At 48.9% G+C, this 12,601-nt stretch overlaps 1 protein-coding gene across 4 annotated transcripts in view; it reads left to right on the top strand.

Annotated features, from left to right (window-relative positions):
- Positions 1 to 12,508, top strand: part of ARHGAP45 (Rho GTPase activating protein 45) — a 296,938-nt gene extending 284,430 nt beyond the window's left edge. For all 4 annotated transcript variants that reach the window (XM_085638862.1, XM_085638864.1, XM_085638863.1 and 1 more), the window contains 3 exons: positions 7,204 to 7,387; positions 9,336 to 9,447; positions 9,528 to 12,508. In XM_085638862.1, coding sequence (XP_085494988.1) covers positions 7,204 to 7,387; positions 9,336 to 9,447; positions 9,528 to 9,826 — 595 coding nt within the window. In that variant the 3' untranslated portion in view covers positions 9,827 to 12,508. The remainder of the gene's footprint in view (positions 1 to 7,203; positions 7,388 to 9,335; positions 9,448 to 9,527) is intronic.
- Positions 12,509 to 12,601: the final 93 nt, after the last annotated feature.

The following is a 12,601-nucleotide window of genomic DNA, read 5'->3' as shown; positions in this document are numbered from 1 at the left end:
ACACTGGTATTTACAACTCTGGAGGCGGTATCTGCCACATCTAGAGCGCAATGAATGGAGGTATTGGTGATTAGTTTACCCTCCTGTAGAGGTCGTTGGCTTTGTTTTTATATTTGTCCGGGAGGTGTTGCAATAGGGACTCTAATTCATCATAATGTGCCCTATCATATCTGGCTAGCAGGGCCTGAGTGTTGGCGATGCGCCATATATTAGCTGCTTGTGAGGCTGTCCTCTTGCCAGAGGCGTCCAAGAGTTTAGACTCTTTGTCGGGTGGGGCTGCGTCACCTGATGAATGAGAGCTCGCGCTCTTCCTGGCATTGGATACCACTATGGAGTCTAATGGAACAGGGCCCTTAATGTAAGCTGGGTCTGTAGGGGCAGCTTTGAATTTCTTTTCTATGACCCGAGCCCTAACAGGATCTTTGAATATATCGGGAGCATGCTTAATAACCACTTTGCGCATGGGTAAAGTAGATGTTGACCTTTGTGTGGTGTCAAAAGTGTCCAACAAGAAATCCTCCTCGACGGGGTCTGTGTGTAGGTCGACCCCTTGGTACTGGGCAGGTCGTTGTACGAGGTGATAAAAGCCCATGGTGTCCTCTGGTGGGGAAAGCCTAGAGGGGTAGATGTCGTCTTGCGGGAGATTTGGGACATCAGGTGTATTATAGTCATCCCAAGGGTCAGGGGAACCAGGTGGGCTGGGATCCCCTAGTGGCATATCGTCCGCACCCCCCGTGTCATCAGAGGTGTCATCACCATCTACTGGTGTAGGAGACGGTGTAGGAGAGTGAAGTGATGGGGGAGGGGGGAGGAGGGGTTGGAGGAGGTGGTGGAGAGTGGACTCTAAGAGGGGATTTGGCAATGTCCGTCTTTTTAGGTGGAGGGGCAGGTGTAGGCTTGTCCAGTGATCTTTTTCTGGAGCTTAGTGTTAAATGACCAGTTTTAAGGTCTTTAACCAGAGTTTTTGGAGCAGGATCTGGTCGAAAAAGCTCCGAGGACTTTTTAGGCATCGACTCCGGAGTGTCTTTAGGTTTGGACCCATGTTTTGCAGTCTCTGAATGTTTTTTGGGTCCCAGTGATTTTTTCGGCTCCGAAGAGGGTGTCCGAACTCTTGGGGAGTGGCTTCTTGGTCAGCTCCGAGTGTTTTGTCGGTGCCGGCGAGTCGGTGCTTGTTCTTTTCGGTGTTGAGGGCTTCGAGGAGGAAGCAGCGGTCGACACGGAGGAGGAGGACGGTTTCTTTTTCGGTAGAGAGAGTGAAGGATTGCGCGTCGAAATGGAATCGGTAATGGTTCCCAACTGGAGCGCGAGAAACACATCCCAACCCTGATGGCGGAAAAAATCTGAGGATGGAGCCGATGCCCATGCGCACTAGCATCCTAAGGAAGAGTCACGTATCTCGCGACTTCCAAAGACTTTCCAGGACAAAAACAAGTGCACACATCTGGGCCCAACACCAGATGCCGATCTATGTATAGTGTGTAATCTGCAGCTCATATGCCTCGAACCTTGTTATTCTGAGCGAGACGTCTAACCGAAGATTCGTCACCTTAGAATAAATAACCAAGCAATACCTCCCCGGAGGTGAGTCGGTGAACATGATCAAACCAGAAAGACCTGGAGGACCAAACGTGCTAAACGCCTTGCTCGACAGACCTGACTGTCCAAGCAGTAGTGCTTTATCAACGAGTAGAGTGATGCCGACGTGGCAGCTTGGCAGATGTCCATGACAGGTACGCCCCCACGTGCTAATGCAGGAGTAGCGGCCTGGGCCCTACTGGTATGGGCCTGCAAGCCCTCAGGACGCTGCATTTTAGCTAGTGCGCAGCAGAGTACAATCCATCAAGAGATGGTTCATTTCTGCACTGCCTGGCTTTTCTTTGCTCCAGCGAACCCAATGAAAAGCTGATGGTCTACCAGGTGGTCTTTGGCATGATGGAAGTAAAAAGACAAAGCTCCCTTAGGCTCCAAGCAATGGAGTCTCTCCTCTTTCTTTGAAGAATGAGGTGGAGGAAAAAAAGTCAGTAAGCATAATGCATTGGCCGACGTCGAAGGGAGTCACCACTTTTAGCATAAAGGCTGGTGTATGGAGATGCAACCAAAAGAGCCTGAAGCTCACTGACACTCCTGGCTGATGTAACGGCCACCAGGAGTACTGTCTTATAGGTCACTAGTTGCAGAGGACAACTATACATGGCCTTGATGGGGAACAAATGAGGAATGGCAGAACCAAACTAAGGTACCATTGGGGTATAACAAAAGGAGTTGCAAGACCTTAAGGAAACACGTCGCAACAGGTGACTTGAACAGTGAGGGCTAAGACAGCAACTGCAAGAAAGCAGAAATGCTGGAAAGGTAAACTTCAACAGTGCTCATGGCAAGGCATTGCCGGGCCAATGACAGCCCAAACAACAGCACTACTGAACAAGGAGGCAGACAAAGCATTAACACTATGGGAATAGCACCAAGCAACACATTTGTCCCATTTGTCCCATTGGCAGGTGCATACATTTTTGGGTGAGGGACATCTGGCTGCCAAAATGACAGCACAAATCTCAGGAGGAAGGTGAAAAGCACTCACCTGTTGCTTCTCAATCTCCACGCTGGACAGTGGAGCGTGCACAGGTTGGGGTGCAGAACCCCACCCTGTTGCTGCAACAGGCAATCCACCCAAAGGTGCAGCCTGATTGGACGGCAAATGCTCATGGTCAGGAGTTCAAGACACCAAACTCTCCTTGTCCAGCCTGGAGCCACCAGTATGACTTCGACCTGATCTTCTTGAGAACCTGAGGCAGGAGAGGTAACGGCCGAAAGGTGTACAGGAGTTCAGAATGACAGTAAGTGGAACGAGTCTCCGAGCGAAAGCTGCACTCGAAACTCCTACGCGCAGAACAGATGATATTGCGCATTTTTGGCAGTGGTGAAAAGATCTAACCAAGGTTCTCCCATGCTTGGAAGAGAATTTGCGCTACCACCGGGTGTAGTCACCACTTGTGATCCGCAAGGCATCGATGGCTGAGTTTGTCTGCCTTGGCGTTCAGAGATCCCGCTGGATGCTGCACGACCAGGAAGATGTCCTGGCACTGCAACCATGTCCTGAGACCCAGATCCTCCAGGAACATGGTCCCAACACCACTCCGCCCTGTTTGTTGCAATATCACATGGCGGTAGTGTTGTTCGTAAACACCTGAACCAGCCTTCCCTCGATGGATGGGAGAAAGGTTTTCAATGCTCAGCTTCAGAACACTGATGTAGAGCTGAGATTCTGCCGAAAACCAGTCCTCTGATCTCCACCTCTCCCAGATGGCCGTCCCAACCAAGAAGTGATGCACTGGTCACCAAAACCAACTTCTGGTGGGGAAAGGAAATGTGGTTGCCATTGCCTCAATCGCGGTTAGTCGACCAACATTGCAGATCTTTGCAGTCTTGGTCGAAATCTGGATCAGGTCAGAAAGATTCTGCTGGTGTTGTGCCTACTGTGACTTCATATCCCAACGCAAAGCCTGCATATGCAATAGAGTAAAAGCAAACAACAGGATGCAGGAGGCCATCACACCCAGGAGCCTGAGTTAGTCTCACCCAAATCCAAGACTGAGGATGAAACATCGGGATCATAGCCCAAATGTCCTAGACTGTCCGCTCCGGAGGATAGGCATGGAACTGCAGTGTCCAGGATGGCACCACTGAAAGGGAGTGTCTGAGGAGTCGTCAGTTGTGACTTCGGCATGTAAAGTGCTCCCAAGTGAATGCAGGAGGTCTGCCGTAGTCTTGAGGTGGGTGGCGACTGCCTGGGGCGAGACCACCTTCAACAGCCAGTCGTCGAGGTAGGTGAAGACTGGGACCCCTGATCTTCGCTGATGTGCGCAGTCACCGCCATCACGTTCGTGGACACACAAAGGGCACTGGAGAAGCTAAAGGGGAGTACAGCGAAGTGTAAATACTTGTGGACTACAGTGAACCACAAGTAACGCCTGTGGGCCTGTAGGATAGGAATGCAGAAATATGCGTCCTGCAAGTCCAACGCTACCAGCCAGTCTCCAGGGTTCAGGGCAGAGATGACCTGAACCAAGGTGTGCATTTTGAACCTCTCTTTCTATAGGAAGGAGTTGCGAGGGCTGAGATCTAGTATAAGGCGGAGGCCTTTGAACTTTTTCAGCACCAGAAATTAGCAGGAATAACCCTGTCTTGCGTCTGATGCTGGCACCCTCTTGATGGCTCCCTTTGCCAGCAGTTTGCGCTTCCTGTCGGAGAAAGACGAGATGGTCCTTTATCAGCTTAAGGGAATGGTGGCAAAGGTGGTGGGGTTTTCAGGAATGGCAGGGCATAACTCCTCCGTACAATTTGAAGCACAAACCTGTCAGAGGATATGGCTTGCCATTGGAGCAGGTGGTGCCTGATCCGCCAGTCAACGGGATGGGAGTGCTGCGTTGAAAGGCCCCTAAACAGGCTTGGAGTCTGTGGCAGCCCGAGGGGCTGGGGGCTGGAGTGAGCTCTGCGTCCTTTATGGGATCTGCATCTTCAGCCACGAAAGAATTGGGAAGCTTGCTGGGCTGTGGGGTAAAGCTGATAATGCAAACCCCCATGAAAGCCCTGACCGTGGCAATGGAAGGAGTGAAAGGACTATTCCTGGAAGCCCAACGAAAAGGCCAGGGATCTGGCGGTAACCTGGCTTCACTTGAAGTGCGCGAGCACCGTGTAAGCTTTGTCGCTGAAAACACAGGTGCAGTCAAAGGCTATGTCGATCAGAGATGATTGGATATCCCCTGATGAAAAAGCCCAGTGGATCTCAACCAGGTATGGCAGCGGATTGCCACCGTAAAGGCAATGGCCCTGCCTAGTGAGTCATTGGTGTCCTGTCCACATCGAATGGTGAACTTTTCTGAGCCCCGGCCAACAACTAATGCCTGGTTCAGGATAGCTTGGCAATCTTCGGGCACCAACGGCACAACCGGATCCCACAAGGCATGGGACCATCATCCCAAGAGAGAGACGATGTTTACGGACCGCAATGCCATCCTGGTGGAAGAGAAGTGCCGCCTCCTAAAGGTGTCCAGCCTCTCCCTGTGCAGTGGAAGGCAACTCAGGTTGATTTTCGATGTCGAGGTCTGCACCCTGAGGCTCTTGGCGAATGGATGCTAGGAGAGGAAGGTTGGGAGAACCCGCAGAGAGTAAACCAGAGGGGCACATTTCAGCCCTGTGGAGCCCAAAAGTGTGTCATAGGGAAGCCGCAGACAAAGATGGAGTGCATGGTGTCTTAAAACTCCTCAAGTTGGAATGGGGTCGCTTTAACTCCAGGAAACCTAGGGAAGCATGCAGCATACCCGGTGACTGGCTTTGTGGGTGGAATGCGGGGGGGGGGGCCTAGAAGCACAGCGTTTGCTAGGGGAAGCCAAAAAATGCTTCAACTTCTTGTGCTTTTTTGACTTATCCAACTTTGTGGACTTGGAGTGGGATGACAAGTCTGCGGTAACGAATGCAAGTATGGCCCAAAGATCTCTCTAGGGAGAGGGGCCGCGATCAGTGCAGAAACTTGGTTTGTTGCACCACCAGGAACTTCAATCGCCTTTGGATTCATGGACTTGCAGGCAGAGCAGGACTTGGGGTTGTGCCTCGACCCCAGATGCCACAGGCAAACCAAGAATGGGGCAGAGACAGACATCGGTCTGTGACATTCCTCACACAATTTAAACCCCGTGGATTTGTTGGGAGACATGTCCCTAGCATAGCTAAAATAAGATTGACAAAAAAATTTTAAAAAGTGGTAGAAAAAAAAAAAAAAAGGGCTGAGGGAGCTCTCCGGATTCTTCACAGCTGGTGCGGAGATAGACGAACTGATGTAAGCACGCCACGGTGGCGCCTAGATGCACACTAAGCATGCCACTTCCAATATGGATGTCATAGACACGGAGCTGTCAGATGCCACATACCAGTACAGCTCAAGATTTTACGGATCGAGTCCGAAGCCTGTGGAATATTCCAAGATGAGGACTCTTTGGTTAGAACTATCAGAAATTAATCTTTAAGCCATCCAGATGGACTCACGATGACACATTTATACCTTCAAGGAATATATATGTGTATTTGTGTCCTCCAAGATTAACAATGCTCATCTAGGACATAGTGCATGGAATGGACCCACATATAACATTGGTTCCCTTGCGGGTTGTCTTCAACATACGGTGGACGTGACAGCCTGCGTGTCCTTTGTCCTGGGTCCTTGCCTTGAAACACTAAATGTGCCTGGTGGGTTGGGACAGTTCACATTAAATTTGGAGATTGTGCCGGTAATTGGAGACTGTCCTATCCTTCTTAGAAATCTTATGCAGCGGTCTCAACAGAGCAGGAAAAAATTGAAAGAATGTGAAGCGAAGAGGGGCATGTGAGTTTATCGCCCCAGTCACTGGAGCATCTGGGTTCAGACACACAAGTTTGATTTTGTAGAAAAACATGCAAATCTGAAAATCATAGAAGGCAGGGCTCTGCAGATCGTCATGTTAATCTCTTCTAGATGTATGCTAATCTGGTACAGATTGATGCTGCAAAAGCATAATTAAGAAGGCCCTGCAAGGATGGGGATGGACAAAGCAGAACAAGCATTTAGCGGGCGCTCCTGAGAGCAGCACGAAAGGGGTTTCTGTTAGGCTTGGAAATAGAATACTGGGTGAAGTCCTCAACTGCAGTAATTACCTTTATACTGGAGATGTACACAAAGCACAACCGCATGGAGAACACAACCATAGTAACAAACTACTGGCAAAATAGGCTCAGTCTTGGGGGAGGCAGGTCTGGGAGAATAAAGAAGCTCCCAAGAACACAGGGCTTGGGTAGTAAGCAGCACTGCTGGGAGGTGCAGCCGACAGCAGAAAGAAGCTTAAGGAGCAGGAAGTTCACCAAAGACGGCGTCCTATTTGTGAGGACAGGGATGCTCACAGACTCCAGCACAGGAGTCACGTTTCACTGAAAACAGTCAAGCAAGGTACAAAAAACAAGAGCAGTTAGCTTTCAAGTGATTGTTAAGGCAGCATTCAAGGGAGGCGTAGCAGACTAGAATATAGAAATCTATGCTGAAGACGGGTACCTTTCCAGCTCAGACACTGCTAATGATTGCACATTTAAGGCATTTTCCACAGAAGCCCAGAGTTCACTGAAGGATTTTCAATTGAACAAGGTATTAACCAAAGTCAATCATTTCTTTTTACCAACTAGAATTGCACAACTGGAGCAGGACAACAAAATGACGCCAAGCAACCTGGGAATCGTCTTCGGTCCGACATTAATGCGCCCGAGGCCCACACAGGCCACCATCTCACTGTCCTCACTGGTGGACTACCCCCACCAAGCACGCATCGTGGAAGCCCTCATTATCTTTTACCCAGTCTTCTTTGAAAAGGTAAGAGCAACAGACACTGGGTCAAATGGACCAACAATCAGAGCCAGAGGGTCCAGCACATTGGGAGAAAACAAGTCAAGGAAGGAGAGAAGACCTGGGAGTTGCCCCACTAGTCGAGGGTGCAGCGCACTTGGTTGGATAAAACAGGGCTAAAGATACAGGGGAACAAAGGCCGCCTATGCATAAAGATTTTTGCGCAGATTGCCCTGGCATGTTAAGATAATACTCCTAGGAACATACTTTGGGTCTTTAGACGATCAGAGGTTACTAGGCAACATCCAAGGAGGGGGCAGTATCCAAGGAGGGGGCCGTATCCAAGGAGGGGGCCGTATCCATGGAGGGGGCCGTATAGGGTGCCGTATCCAAGGAGGGTGCCATATCCAAGGAGGGAGCCATTTACCACTGGTGACCTAGATGCAAGAGGATACCAACGATCTTCCTTCTAAGCATATAGCCTAGCAATGTTTGGAAGGAAAATGTTAATCACCTGTAACTCATGGTTTGTAGCATGTAGTGCAGTAGATTCACATGTGGTGTACTCTTCTGCCATTCACCGTTGAGATCAGAATAGGGCACCTTTTTTTTTTTTTTTTTTTTTTTAAAGTTTTGTAGGTTGTGGTGGCCTAGAAACAGGAAATTGGAAATAGCCTACATCAAACTCAATTTCCACTGAGTTATACAGTTCTTAAAATGAATATAAAGGTAAGTGGAGTAAGACAGTTAAAATGAATATGTACCTTCTTGAACCAAGCTAGATCTCTATATACTCGACATGGAACTACAGCCAAAGTTATCCAGGGTGTGAAGTGGAAAAGAGCAGAGGGTCTTCAGGGGCTCTCACCATCCTTTGAGGGATCTCAATGTTTGCCTCGATGCACCAGTCTTCTGACCTAGTTTTCTTTATCGAACTGTGGTTAAAAGGTCGGACAACTCAAGAGTTTGAGGCGCTTTCGCTGTAAACCTACCATACGAACTATCCGCGTTGAACTGGGGAGCCGATTCCAAGAGGTTAGGGTGTAACTGGGGATACAACTGGTAAAGGTACTGCAGAATTATTGGGTGGGAGATGTAAAGGTCACCTAATGCAAAGGCCTTCTGGAGGGCATGTACTTCAGAACATGCAGGTTAGGCTCAAGGCTTTTGAGTGGGGCACCCACAAGACAGGGGGCATCAAGTCTACACACAGTCTTGACCAGTCGGACTGGTATTTAGGGTCACTGGCCACCCACAACTTTAAATGCACCTCTCTCTAGAGCAATTAGGCCTTGCACAGGGAAGTTTAACTTTGATCCACAAGGGCCGAACCCATGCCACATTATATAGATGATGGTTCGCACAAACATTTTGCATGGACACAGCCCTCAAATTTACAATCAATTTCCCTGGGCATTCATAGCTTGCAGTGAAAACAAAACTCGCCATTCTCCGGCCTGAGATCCCACAAGCCACAGAAGACAATCAGTGGTGAAAATACATGTGCTACTCCTAGGTGCTCATGTGTCCACTGCAGATGCAGAACGGACAACACACAAGCTCACATCGGGAGGGTCACCTCGAAGGACTGCACATACACGTTAGCCAAGACCCAACCGAGCTCAGCATTCAGGTGCTTAACGTGCTTATATAGCAAATAGAATAAAAATAAAAATACAGAGAAAGCCCTTAAATAGGAAAAGCAAATATGTTCCTTGGGTATGAAAAGAAGTTGTTCTAAATAAAAAGCATGTATCTTGATCAGAAAAGTTGTACCTTTAATGGTAAAGGGAAACTGGACTTATTTAGAAAAAAAGCTGGGACATAAATGAAAAATGGAAGGTAACCGCCTATAGAGAAGGAAAGCTTGCCCTTGTTTAAAAAAAATACATTGAAAAAAGAATAGACTCTTATTTGACTTGGACCTGGGGGACAGGTGGGACAAGAGCTAATGCAGTTTGCTGCGTTCTTCCAGGAGGCTACGCATATGCAGGGAGCAGACGGGCTTAGCAGTGGGGGTACCCCGTTGCAAGTGACCCCGGAGGAGGAGACGCTGGACACGGATTACCACCGGGAGACATTCAGAGGTAAGTGAGGCTGATCTGAACGGCAAAGCTCCTTAGAGCTGGGGTTTACTGGGAACTGACCACTGTTCATTCTTCTCCAGAGCATTCATTGGGCTCCACTGAATCCGGGGAGCAGTCGGTGGACTCCGACTCCGAGCTGGAAGACGACGGTATCTCTGGAGGACGGTCTCAAGTTGAGGGGGCTACATCTACTCAGGTACAGAGGAGCCAATTGATGAAACAGGAGAGTGAAACAAGTACGGACGATGCTCTGTATGGGGATGACAGCAGTGAGGGACAGCTGAGCCGGCCCTGCAGCATAGGTCACTCCGATCCTGACATCTCAAGCACTCGGCACCTGACAAAAACAGAGGACGAGACAACCCCGTATGCAAACTGAGACACTCGGGCGTGGAGCCAGGCAGGGCTCCAGAGAGATGACTCGCAGAACACAACACAAACCAGTCAAATATCGTTCTAGGAGAAGGCCAACAGGCATCCGGTCACAAGCTGCCGACTGTTTGCCCATGGAATGGAAAAATGGGCATGAGCTCAGCTGTGAGCAGGCAGCCAGTCAGTCAGTCCACCTAGATTGTGGATCTAACCATGGTCTCCCTTCTAAACATGTACCAACCTGAAAGGAAGTGTGACTGATGGATAACAGACATGATTCAGAAGCAGCGCTTCAAATGCCTCAGGTTAATCCCTCCGACATAAAACCCATTGTGCCAATCTTCTGATTCTTGTTGTCTGCTGTGCGGACACATCAGGGCATCTCAACCTGTAAATGCAGCGAGCGTGAGCGGTTAGTGGCATTAGTCTCGCACCTTCGCTGCGAGGATTGTAGCTGCTCTTGGCCGGATCAGGGCTGCTACAAGTCAGCAACACACCTTTCTGAAAAAAAAGTTGACACAGGAAGACCAAAATGGATCGTGCTCAGAAGAACTCTTTGAATGGAACTTAATGGAACAAGTGAGCAATGATGGGATGGTTCTGCCCAACTCGCTGCACTTTATCCCGGAGCTGGAGCATTTTTATTTTTATTTTAAGTATGACTTGCACTGCTGTACCTGGGGAGGGGGGGGGGGGGGGGGTGGTACATAGGGAGAGATGCGGCACTGCACTGGAGGTGCTTCTTGCAGTTCCGAGTCCAGGTACACCAGCTGGATGAAATTAAACTAAATCACCTCCAAAAATGCCGCAGGTAAAGAACTTTGTACAGTGATGATGCAGTAGCTACTCTCCGACTCAAGTGACGCCACAATGAAAATGTAAAACAAAGCCTGCTCTTTTTCATCGGTGAGAGACATCTGCACTGTTATGGTCTATTCCTTAACTTTGATGCACAGGCTTGCACCAACATTGTCCATGCCGCACTTGTATGTGAGTGAAGCTTGTAACAGAGCAAGAGACAAAATAGGCACTACTGCCAGCCACCTCTGTGTACAGGAGCCTTGTACTGGCAAGTGCCCAAGTACTGCCAATGTGTTAGGAAAGACTGCTGCAGCTGAGATTATCAGCCTTAGGCACAGAACTCCACACTTCTGCCGCCTGTGTTTCCCTGTTCTGTTTCCTAAGGAACTGAACACCGCAGTCCATGTTGCACTGAATGTAAGTTGTAAGTAAGTATGGTTGCCGTGTGTGTGTATAAAGGAACCTTGCGCTGCTGCAGTAATGGTTTTACAAGCAGCTTGCTCTCTCTGCAGTGCATCTCCTCTCAAAATTTCAGTTTGTGTTGCCCAGGTGGTGCCTGTGTGGGCCAGGGTAGAAGTGCTGTACTAATACTGCCCTTAATGGGTCTATGAATTAAGTTTGCATACTCCACAGAGGAAACGCAAGCTGGTTCTAAAGGGTCCCCTTTGCCTTGAACGCTGCCACCCTTCTGGTCTTGTATTCTTTCTGTACCAATAATCTGTATCATATTCTATTCTAAATCACTCCTCCTGTTCTCTCCGGCACAAGGTTTGGTACTGGACAGGACTGGTGGCTTACACAGAAGGCACAACTTTCACCACATGCCTCTGACAAGTTTTTAACCTCCCATCAGCCTTCTATATATGTGGCCTTCATAGAACAGTCCAGAATGTGTGTTGACCCCAGTTACTGCTGGTTCCAGCTCTCCCAGAGAATCTCCACAACCTGCAGCAGTGCCCTAGACCACCTCGCTGCATGGCTTTGATGAGGTACCAGATCAAACCCTTACCTCATAATGTGGTCTAAAAATGCAAGTCTAAAAGTCTTCCCAGGCATCGCATGCACACCCCCTGCATCACAGCACAGTCTGCCTCATCAACGCACACACCATCTGCCTTTACTTACTATGCTCACAATTTCAAATGATTTTCATCTCCAAAATAATCTCTCAACTCAACACCAGACGGGCTGAAGGTAACCCGCATCTCACGACACTTTCCTCCAGCTTAACCTTGGAACACCAGAGCTCAAAGCTCTGTCACTTCCATCTCTGAAACTAGTACACACACCCCTTGTTACACAAAACTCTTCCAGCACCACTGCCTACCTCCTGGGCGACCTCGCTCTTACCTATTTATAAGTCACACAACCACACACCTCAAGGTTTTCCAGCTCTAAAAGAAGGCAAAACCTCACTAAACAAAACCCTTCCAGCACCCCTGCCGCCCGCCTGGGTGACTTCACTCTTATCCAGTCACATGAAAAGACCACACACCTCCAGGTAGCCCCCATTACCAGCGTATATTGTGGGGTGCTTTTGCTGAAGCCACCTGTTCTGCCGGAAAGGCAGTTAGGTCAGTGGTGCTTGCTCTGGAAACAGTGGGCCAGAGACGGTAGCCAGCCGCAGTGCGGATGTATTCAACTCCCCAGCAAGCTAGGCACATCCGTCTTTGAGGGCAACACAATGAAGGTATTTTTGTTTCTTTAATTAATTCTGTTTTGATTTTCTGTACTAGCGATGCAAGGACACGAGGAGCAGGAGTGCCACAAAGAACACAAGATATGTACTGCCTTTGTGTGTGTGTGTGTAAAAGTGCTTGGACTATGAGCTCTGTATTATATTGTAAGGTTTGTTAAAGTCTTTCTAAATAAACATTCACATTCGTCACATGATCGTAGCACTGTCTGATTTACGGAAGTGGGCGGCACTCCTACTCCCCAAGGACTCAAATAAAAGGAGACGTCTGCATATAAGAAAGGG

Source organism: Triturus cristatus, chromosome 12, assembly GCF_964204655.1.
Source record: "Triturus cristatus chromosome 12, aTriCri1.1, whole genome shotgun sequence".
In the NCBI taxonomy this organism is placed as follows: domain Eukaryota; kingdom Metazoa; phylum Chordata; class Amphibia; order Caudata; family Salamandridae; genus Triturus; species Triturus cristatus.
Note: the sequence above shows the minus strand (reverse complement) of the source record. Positions and strands in the feature narration are given on the sequence as shown.